Below are 10,570 nucleotides of genomic sequence, written 5' to 3'. Positions count from 1 at the left end.
TCCACCAGCAGGTCGAGATGAAAAGGCGCTCTCTTTTTGCGGAACAATTTTGGACGTTTTTGCCATTGAAAATTTCGCAAACAAAAAACGGAAGTATTTGGTGTTCTAAGGAAGAGTTCGCAGTAAAACTCGCAGGTTTACATGCAGAAAACTTAGAAAAGACGAAAAGAAATTTGCAAAATTTGGAAGATTGAAAACGTAAAAAAGATAAATGATGGAAGGAAAGGCTATTTATAGATTGAAGTAATGACGGTTCAATATCAGAGGTGGCCGACCACCGTCTAACACACAAAATGCCTCGGTAAAACCGAATCGATGGGACAGCTATCACATACGTCATGATCGGGATCGATAAAAACGTCAGTGTATATCTGATCGAGCTACTGGAAATCATATCGTTTCTCGCCATATCCTTTTTCGAGAAACGAAGGGACTATCTGTATACGGTCGAAACCGATTTGACTCAGTCGTACGGACCGATAGAGACGATAATGTTTCGATCAAAGGATATCTGTATGGCAAGCTCGGTTGAGGTCCGAAGTAAGGGCGATGAACTTCGAGCTCTAAAACCGATCAATGATAAGCTCGATATCATTATCGAGTCCATATCCAAGTCGAACTACGAGGCAAAGCGGAGATTAAATAGGATGCATGGACCGACCAACACTCATCCCGAATACCGAGACCCCAAGTCAGAATCGAGCTCGGGCCAAAGCCGAAGGCTCGAGCCAGTATCGAGCTCGCGGACTAGGGTCGTTGCAACCTCACTATGGGAGAGCATCTTGGCAGAAATCAAGGAAAAGACAATACATCATGGGCTCTCCACTAACGCATTGTTTATTGTATATAAAATAGGACTCCTCTGCTATAAAAGGGGACATGGATTGTAAGCAAGGTGAACATACCACAACAAAATATCACTTCTTATATTGAAAGATATCCCCTTGTGCTTGTTTTACTTTATCTTGTTCATTCTTTTTACTCACTATTTTCATTCTCATAGTCAACAATACACACAGTTCTATTTCTCTACACGATTTTTATATCAAATTGTATCGCATATCCTTAGAACCACACACAAATCTAATGTTATCCGATTTTTCGGGTAAACAGTTTGGCGCCCACCGTGGGGCTAAGTGTAAGAGTGATCGTTTGATACAAATCTAAAGTACACGCGAGTCTACAACTTCAGATCAACAATGACAAACCCTCGATTGATGGCTTTGCCTATCGACCACGAAGCCGACCTTCAAGATGAAACCAACAACTTGACACCCAGGGCCAGAAGGCAAATTAACGATGTCACCGAAGCTCGAGTCGAAGTACCGCTAGATGTCAATTTACAAGTGGCCCTTCAGGGCGGTGCTCGATCCGTAGCTCGAGACACCCATAACGTGGAGGAGATCGGAGTCAACTTACGGAAGATCTTCGAGATGTTACAAACCTAGCAAATAGCGATAGCTCAGTTACAGAGCCAAACTCAGGAACAAAGCAGGCCGGAGCCCAATCCACTTCGAGAAATCACCCACAGAACGGAACCAGCCATAGTGAAGTCAAATGAGCCAGAATCGGGAACTACTCCCGAAATTACTAAATTGCTCGAGAAACTCACAAAACGAGTTGAAGCCAACAATAAAAAAGTAGAAACATATAATTCCAGGGTCGATCAGATCCCGGGAGCTCCACCAATGATAAAAGGGCTAGAATTGAAGAAATTCATTCAAAAGCCTTTTCCCTCGAGTGCAGCCCCAAAACCAATCCCCAATAAATTCCGTATGCCCGAAATACCTAAATATAACGGAACGACCGACCCCAACGAGCACGTCACTTCTTACATGTATGCCATCAAGGGCAATGATTTGGAAGATGATGAGATCGAATCTGTATTATTGAAAAAATTTGGTGAAACCTTGTCAAAGGGGGCAATGGTATGGTATCATAATTTACCATCTAACTCTATTGATTCTTTTGCTATGCTTGTAGATTGCTTCGTAAAAGCACATGCCGGAGCCATAAAGATCGAAACTAGAAAGTTGGACCTGTTCAAGGTAATACAAAAGGATAACGAGATGTTAAGAGAGTTCGTAGCTCGTTTTCAAATGGAACGAATGGATCTGCCACCAGTCACAGATGATTGGGCTGTTCAAGCTTTCACTAAAGGTCTAAACGAGCGGAGCTCGATGGCTTCACGGCGGCTGAAGCAAAATCTGATCGAGTACCCAGCTATTACTTGGACCGATGTGCATAATCGATATCAATCCAAAATAAGAGTCGAAGATGACCAGTTGATTTCTAGGTCCGTTACGAAAAAGAAAAAATCGACCAGAGATCGATACCAGCCATATAGCGGAAACGGTACTACTGCTGAGTATCCGAGGCCTCTTTAAAATCAACCTCGTATACTAGGGGGCTTTATCATTGAACGCATCTGTGACGATTATCAAGTTCGGTGCAAAGGAAGTTACTTCGTTATTTCATGACAAACAGTGTCTCAACAGGAAACGTTGTAAGAGCCAAATGGTCAAAACGAACCATGCTTATGTAGTTTGCCCGAACCCTGACGGAAAACATGAACCCATGTATAATGACTTGCAAAGAGAGCCCTCTTCTTTACCAATATTCTATGTTCAAGATTTATTATGCAAACAGGATCGAGTTCGAGCAAGCACTCACTCGACCATGATGCCTACGGGCTACATTATTTTGAGTTCGAATCATTCACTCGACTACTAAAGCCTACGGGCTACTTTTTCGAGTTCGAGCAAGTACTCACTCGACCATGATGCCTACGGGCTACATTATTTCGAGTTCGAATCATTCACTCGACTACTAAAGCCTACAGGCTAATTTTTCGAGTTCGAGCAAGCACTCACTCGACCATAACGCCTACGGGCTATATTATTTCGAGTTCGAATTATTCAATCGACTACTAAAGCCTACGGGCTACTTTTTCGAGTTCGAGCAAGCGCTAACTCGATCATGACGCCTACGAGCTACTTTATTTTGAGTTTGAATCATTCACTCGACTACTAAAATCCTATGGGCTACTTTGACTACTAAAGCCTATGGGCTACTTTTTCGAGTTCGAGCAAGCACTCACTCAACCATTACGCCTACTGGCTACTTTATTTCGAGTTCGAATCATTCACTCGACTACTAAAGCCTACGGGCTACTTTGACTACTAAAGCCTACGGGCTACTTTGACTACTAAAGCCTACGGGCTACTTTTTCGAGTTCGAGCAAGCACTCACTCGACCATGACACCTACGGGCTACATTATTTCGAGTTCGAATCATTCACTCGACTACTAAAGCCTACGGGCTACTTTTTCGAGTTCGAGTAAGCACTCACTCGACCATGACGCCTGCAGGCTATATTATTTCGAGTTCGAATCATTCACTCGACTACTAAAGCCTACATGCTACTTTATTTCGAGTACGAATCATTCACTTAACTACTAAAGCCTACGGGCTACTTTTTCGAGTTCGAGCAAGTACTCACTCGACCATGATGCCTACGGGCTACATTATTTCGAGTTCGAATCATTCGCTCGACTACTAAAGCCTACAGGCTACTTTTTCGAGTTCGAGCAAGCACTCACTCGACCATGATGCCTGCGGGTTACATTATTTCGAGTTCGAATCATTCACTCGACTACTAAAGCCTACATGCTACTTTATTTCGAGTTCGAATCATTCACCCACTCAACCATTACGCCTACGGGCTACATTATTTCGAGTTCGAATCATTCACTCCACTACTAAGCCTATGAGCTGCTTTTATTTCGAGTTCGAGCAAGTACTCACTCGACCACTAAGCCTACGGGCTACTTCAACCATTACGCCTACGTGCTGCATTGCATCGAGTTTGAATCATTCACTCTATTACTAAGTATGCGTGCTACTTTTATTTTGATTTCGAGCAAAAATACTCATTTCTTCGAATTAAAATGAACACTTGACTATTTAAGCTGAAGGATGTTCGAGCCCGATAAAGCGAAGGGGACTACCCACAAGGCCCGAAGGCAACAGAGATTTAAATTCAAACTATTTATTCAGTTTGAAAGGCTATTTTTCTTTAAAAAGAAGAAAGATTTATATTTACAATTTTTTTGTACAGAGGCGGCTACTCTTCCAAAAGGAAGTTCTTCATACAAAAACCGAAAGCGGTATCAAAAGAACTCAGCGATTGACCTAAGGCCCAAAATAACTCAATCTTCATCAGAGGCCCTATTCTCGGCATCGTCCTCGTCTTCAGACTCCCCCGAGTCATCGGAGTCCTCCTCAAGAAAGGCCAACCTCCGAGCTCTGTTCTTCTCCACCCTGGCGACTTCAATCTCGGCCCCAACATCGAAGCCCTAAGCTCTGACCCCCCCGAGAGCCTCTCTCCGAGCCTGCCACTTTACATATTCGACCATGCTCGCTGCTTTGGCTTGATTAACCTCGACATCGATCCTGAAGTGAGCCACTTTGGCATCGGCTCTTTTGTTGGCCTCGACCACTTCAGATCTGGCCACTTTGAGTTCTTTGGCCAAATATCCTTTATCTAAACTAGCCAAATCCAACCGATGCTGAAGCTCTTTCATCTTTTCGATCAGCCCCAAAGTATTTTCTTTCGCGGATCGAAGTTGGGCATCTGATAGCTCCAACTAAGCTTCGACGGTTTCCTTTTTCGAGGCAAGGTTATCCATACACTTATTAAATTCTTCTGCCTCGGCCAGTAGCGCATCTACCTGTGAGTTAAGCCATCCGATCTGCTCGATCCTCTGCCAAACCTGCAAAATCGGATCGTTAGTGGTTATCTCTTTTTCATCTTCACTATCATGGAATATTCGGAATACCTGCTCAGCCATCTCCTCATGCTCTTCCTGAGCCGCTGTTAAATCTGCTCGAAGTTTTTCACTAAGAAGCTTGTACAAGTCACCCTTCTCAGTGAGGCTCCGAACTTCGACATCATGCTCCTCCCTGATTCGAAGAAAAGCCTTGTGATGCAACACCGAAGCCTGCAAACAAAAGGAGAAACATTAGAATTACCTATAACTCTGTGTAAAAGAGGCGGCAAAAACGCCATCAGAGTTACCCGATTCAAAGCATGTTGGGCCTCGTTGAAGAGACAGGAGGGCCCCACCGCATTCATCTCTAATTGATCTTCTTCGGTCACCAAGGACCGAAGGTAACTGGCAATCCCCATAGGGGAAGAAAAAATTCGGGTATCCGCAGGTACGGAAAGCACTATCTTTCACCTTCGGTCGGGATCGATACTCGGGGCCGGATATCGGTCCACCAGTTTATGAATTGATGAAGGCTCGGTGGAACCCGACCACGACGCCTTTTTGGGTACCAGCATTCCACCGAAACCGGTAACCTCCTCCGAGGCACCTGACTCGAGCCTCTCCAGAAAACCGTGGATATCAGCCGATTCCTGAATACCCCTCATAGGACCGATCCTCCAACATGACGGCCTCTCGAATCATGACATCCGAAATTTAAGGGGATCCGCCAATGTCAACTATCCTGAACTCATTCCCTGAAATATCTTCTACTGCCTGAGAAGATCCACCCTCGGTATCTTTTCCAATCATCTTAGCTCGAGAAGGGATAATCTCGGCTTCTTTTGGGATTATGTCCAAGGTTCCCCGATCTACTTCCACCAAATTGAAAGACTGTTGAATCACAACATTGGCCCGTACGCAGGCTAAATTCTCCTCTCCTTCTTCGGGCTCATCCCTTGAATGGCGGACCGCTTCCGAAGATATAACACCAGGGCCCCCTTCGGCTTTCGAGATCTCTTAGCCGGTTTCTTCTTTTTCGAGCTCGGGGAGCCCGATATGTCTTTTCTCTTCCTTTCTTTCACCTGCTTCAGGACATGAACTTCTTCTCCACCAGATGGCGGCCTCATAACTACATCTTTTCCAAGTCCTACAAAAGGGAAGAGGGAGATTTACTATACAAATCAATGAAGAGACAAAATTGACAAAAAGATTTACCATGACTACTGGCCTCCCATCGACCCTTTGATAATTTGACCCAAGCATGCTCGAAGTACGGTCTCTGCAACACCAGGCTTTCGACCCATTGTCTAAGATCCGGGATCGGTTCCGGCATTCAAGCTACAGCTCTGCTAAGGAAAATGGATCAACGAAATAGAAAGCAATCACAAAATCAAAACGGGCAACGAGAAACGTTTACTCACGGCTCATGTTCCATTTCTCGGGAAATGGCAAGTCATCGGCAGGGATCAGATCCAAGGTTCTGATTCGAACAAAACGGCCCATCCAACCCCGATCCCGGGTCTCGTCTATGCTTGAGAATGGAGCTTTGGTTGCTCCGCGAGCAAGCTTGATCAGTCCTCCTCGATAAAGTCGGGGATTGTAAAGACGCATAAGATGATCGAGGGTGAAGATACGCCCCTCGACCTTGCTCGAGAAAAATCGAAGAAGAATCACTATCCTCCAAAAGGAAGGGTGGATTTGGCTGAGGATCACATCGTACCTCTTACAAAAGGCAACGATGACAGAATCTAGGGGTCCCAACGTGAAAGGATAAGTATAAACACTTAGAACCCTTAGACATAGGTAATAATTGATTCATTGGGCGATGGGATTACTACGAATTTATTATCCCAGTTGCATTCTTGTATGACTTTATCGAGAACTTTTTCGGTGATTGAACATTGGTACCTGGACATCGGCTCACACCAACCCGGTCTCGGAGAAGGCTTTTCAATTTTAAAATCGCCTACGGTTGAACACCCAACCGGAATGAATTCCTCAGGGCGGGGCTCTTCCACATCCTCGCCACCAGCAGGTTGAGATAAAGAGGCAGTCTCGTTTTGCGGAACAGTTTTGGACGTTATTGCCATTTAAAATTTTGCAAACAAAGAACGAAAGTATTTGGTGTTCTAAGGAAGAGTTCGCAGTAAAACTCGCAGGTTTACAGGCAGAAAACTCAGAAAAGACGAAAAGGAACTTGCAAAATTTGGAATATTGAAAACGTAAAAAGGATCAATGATGGAAGGAAAGGCTATTTATAGATTGAAGTAATGACGCTTTAATATCAGAAGTGGCCGACCACCGTCTGACACACTAAATGCCTCCGTAAAACCGAACCGATGGGACAGCTATCACATACGTCATGATCGGGATTGATAAAAACGTCAGTGTATATCCGATCGAGCTACTGAGAAATCATATCGTTTCTCGCCACATCTTTTTTCGAGAAACGAGGGGACTATCTGTATACGGCCGAAACCGATTTGAGTCAATATAAAGACGATAATGTTTCGATCAAAGGATATCTGCATGGCAAGCTCGGTCGAGGTCCGAAGTAAGGGCGGCGAGCTTCGAACTCTAAGACCGATCAATAACAAGCTCGATATCATTATCGAGCCCATATCCAAGTCGAACTACGAGGCAAAGCGGAGATTATCGAGGATGCATGGATCGACCAACACTCATCCCGAATACCGAGACCCCAAGTCAGAATCGAGCTCGGGCCAAGGCCGAAGGCTCGATCCAACACCAAGCTCGAGCCAGTATCGAGCTCGCGGACTAGGGCCGTTGCAACCGCACTATGGGAGAGCATCTTGGCGGAAATCAAGGAAAAAACAATACATCATGGGCTCTACACTAACGCATTGTTTATTGTATATAAAATAGGACTCCTTTGCTATAAAGAAGGACATGGATTGTAAGCAAGGTGAACACACCGCAACAAAAGATCAATTCTTATATTGAAAGATATCCCTTTGTGCTTGTTTTACTTTATCTTATTCATTCTTTTTGCTTACTATTTTCATTCTCATAGTCAACAATACACATAATTCTATTTCTCTACACGATTTATATCAAATTGTATCGCGTATCTTTAAAACCATACACAAATCTAACGTTGTCCGATTTTTCGGCTAACATATTTTTTTTTCCCGAGATATTTTAGGTTATATTGGTAATTAATGAGCAAGTACAAAAGAAAATATTCTATAATACTAAAAGCAAACGAAGATGAACTCTTCATAAAACCTTTTAACTCGACGTACTTGTCTCTTCGATGTACTTTGTGTCGCGTACGTGCCGTAGGAATCTTTTAATCAAAACTGATTTATAAAATACCTAAATACATTTAATGAGAAATAATAGGAGAAAAAGACAAATTTGTGTCGATTTCTTTAATGCTAAAAAAGAAGTAGACAACTATAGCCACTAGGGAATACTCGTGAGGTTATTGCTCACAAAAGCAAACTCTTCTAACTTTTTCTATCACTCTTTGCTTTTGTTAGGCATCCTTACAAACACCAAACCCCCTCTGTAATCTGTCATAGAAATGTTTACGGTAAAATACATTAATTTATCATAGTTAACTTAAATATTAGAAAATTATATAAAAATACTATAAGCTACAAGCTATAATTCTTCTCATATCAATATTATAAAAAGCATATTTTAAATATTAGTCAAAATTTGCATAGTTTGAATCTCGAAAAATAATAATATTTACGTAGATGTTTATGTTTAATACATGTATTTATTAATTTAGTATAATATAAGTATATGACGTGTGGGTAAATTTTTAGAGGTTTCACTTTTTGGTTTCGATTCTGCTTTTAGTATGTCTTACATGATGTAAATTTCAATTAATCGAAGTTAATGTGTAGTGGGTGTAGGGCGGACGCCAGAAAAATGTATTAAAAACAAAGTTTAATTCAATTGAATCAGTTGATTATATATTGCTTTAGTCTACCGCTGGCCCCCACTTTTCTTGGTCCTGCCAATATTTTATTTTTCTCAAAAAATAAAATAAAGTATTTCTATCTGTCAGAAATCAGAAATCTGAATATCTATCTCATCTGTACCTTTGAATAATTAAAACAAAGTAAAATATTATTAAAATATTGTCACTTTTCTCTCATTTCACCCGTTTTGACCGCAACTCCACTTATTCCTTCCCTCTATATAATCCCTTCCATACCCCCTTCTCTCTCCTCATCCCTTCACCTTTCTCTCTCTAAATTTCTCCATTTTCATTGCTTTTTCGAAGTCTATCAGTTTTACATTTTTTTTTTTAAAAATGGCTGAGTCGACTCATTCAATTAAACGTTCAAGAGAAGAAGAATCCCAAGGAAATTTCTGTGAAGATAATAATATAAAGCGCCATAAATCATCATATAATGATATCCTCTCCATTCTTGAAGAGGAAGAATACGGGTTTGAATCCGACCCGGTTTCTGGGTCCGACATCTTCACCACCCTTCAGCAAGAACTTCTGCCAAGTGACGTGTTTGAGTCCGACCCGGTTTCTGTCGGGTCGGATATTTCTTCAAAAGAAGATGAAGTAGAAGATGATAGAAACAGTGTTATAAGACACCTTCTAGAAGCTTCTGATGATGAGCTAGGTATTCCCAGTGGAGATGGAAGCAACGGTGTAGATTTAACGTTTGCTGAAGAAAATGAAACCAACGGTGGTGATTTTCCGTTTGCTTTAGCTGATGGTTTATGGGAGTTTGAAGATGAAGCTGCTAACTATTATTCTTTGTTACAGTCCGAACTTTTTATGTAGGTGCTATTTTAGGGTTAGGTTAGAAATACTGAGGAGAGGGGATATCAGATATGGAAAAAAGGAAAATGTTCGGGGGTGTAAAGTGAAAAAAGAAGTAAGATGAGGGTGAAAAAGAAAAGTTGGAAGAGGTTTTTAGTTTCTCTAATTATGCCCCAGTTCGCTCATCTTTGTATATTCCCCAAAGTATCCCTTCTCGGGTTAGAATATTACTTAGCATTAATGTAGAAGGTAAAAAAGTGATTCGTTATATGGAAGGTCTCTTTCCATTTATGCCCTTGACATTTTTTAAACCATCATTTCCAGCAATTTTAATTTTACAATATTTCTTCCATCTTATTTTGTGCGAGTATATCGAGTTGGAAAAGATAGAAACACTTCTTTTTTTGGTTGTAATTAAAGGCTTTTATTAATCACCAATGAAAACTACAAATCCACATCTTAGCAAAACCCAGCTAGTTGCCCTAACAGCTTGTTTGGATGGTTGTTACTCATTATCGTATTGTTTTGGCATTTCAAAATAATGTTTGTAAATGTTTGTTTTGATTGTTTCGTTAAAATCGGTTGTATTGTATTGTTAAATTTATTGTCTGGAATAATGAAAAGTCCTATTTGTCCTATTTTTTGAAACAATCGATTTAGCGCGGTGTGATTATTTTCTATTTTTCTTTTTTAATTATGTCCTAACTTATTACTTCATATTTCTATTTGTATCGTATTGTATTGGTATCTCAAAATAATGTTTGTTTTGATTGTTCATTAAAATTGATTGTATTGTATTGCTAATTCATTGTTTGGAACAATAAAAAGTCTTATTTTTTGAAACAACCGATTTAGTGCGGTGTGATTATTTTCTATTTTTCTTTTCAATTATGTCCTAACTTATTACTTCATATTTCTATTTTTATCATTTATCTTTTTTCATTTTAATTCAAAATCTCCCGTCGATAACCTACTTTGTCTTCGGTCTCTTTTTTCCATAACTTCTAACACTTCCAACTCTAATAGCATGTTTGGA

The 10,570-nt window shown here is 41.1% G+C and overlaps 1 protein-coding gene across 1 annotated transcript; it reads left to right on the top strand.

Moving 5' to 3' along the window:
- Positions 1–8,967: 8,967 nt before the first annotated feature.
- Positions 8,968–9,831, top strand: LOC142178501 (uncharacterized). The gene has a single exon (XM_075248154.1). It carries the CDS (start codon positions 9,067–9,069, stop codon positions 9,553–9,555), a length of 489 nt encoding a protein of 162 aa, XP_075104255.1. The 5' UTR covers positions 8,968–9,066; the 3' UTR covers positions 9,556–9,831.
- The last annotated feature ends 739 nt before the right edge of the window (positions 9,832–10,570 follow it).

This window comes from Nicotiana tabacum, chromosome 24, assembly GCF_000715075.1.
Source record: "Nicotiana tabacum cultivar K326 chromosome 24, ASM71507v2, whole genome shotgun sequence".
Taxonomy (NCBI): domain Eukaryota; kingdom Viridiplantae; phylum Streptophyta; class Magnoliopsida; order Solanales; family Solanaceae; genus Nicotiana; species Nicotiana tabacum.
This window is presented reverse-complemented; position numbering and strand designations above follow the sequence as displayed.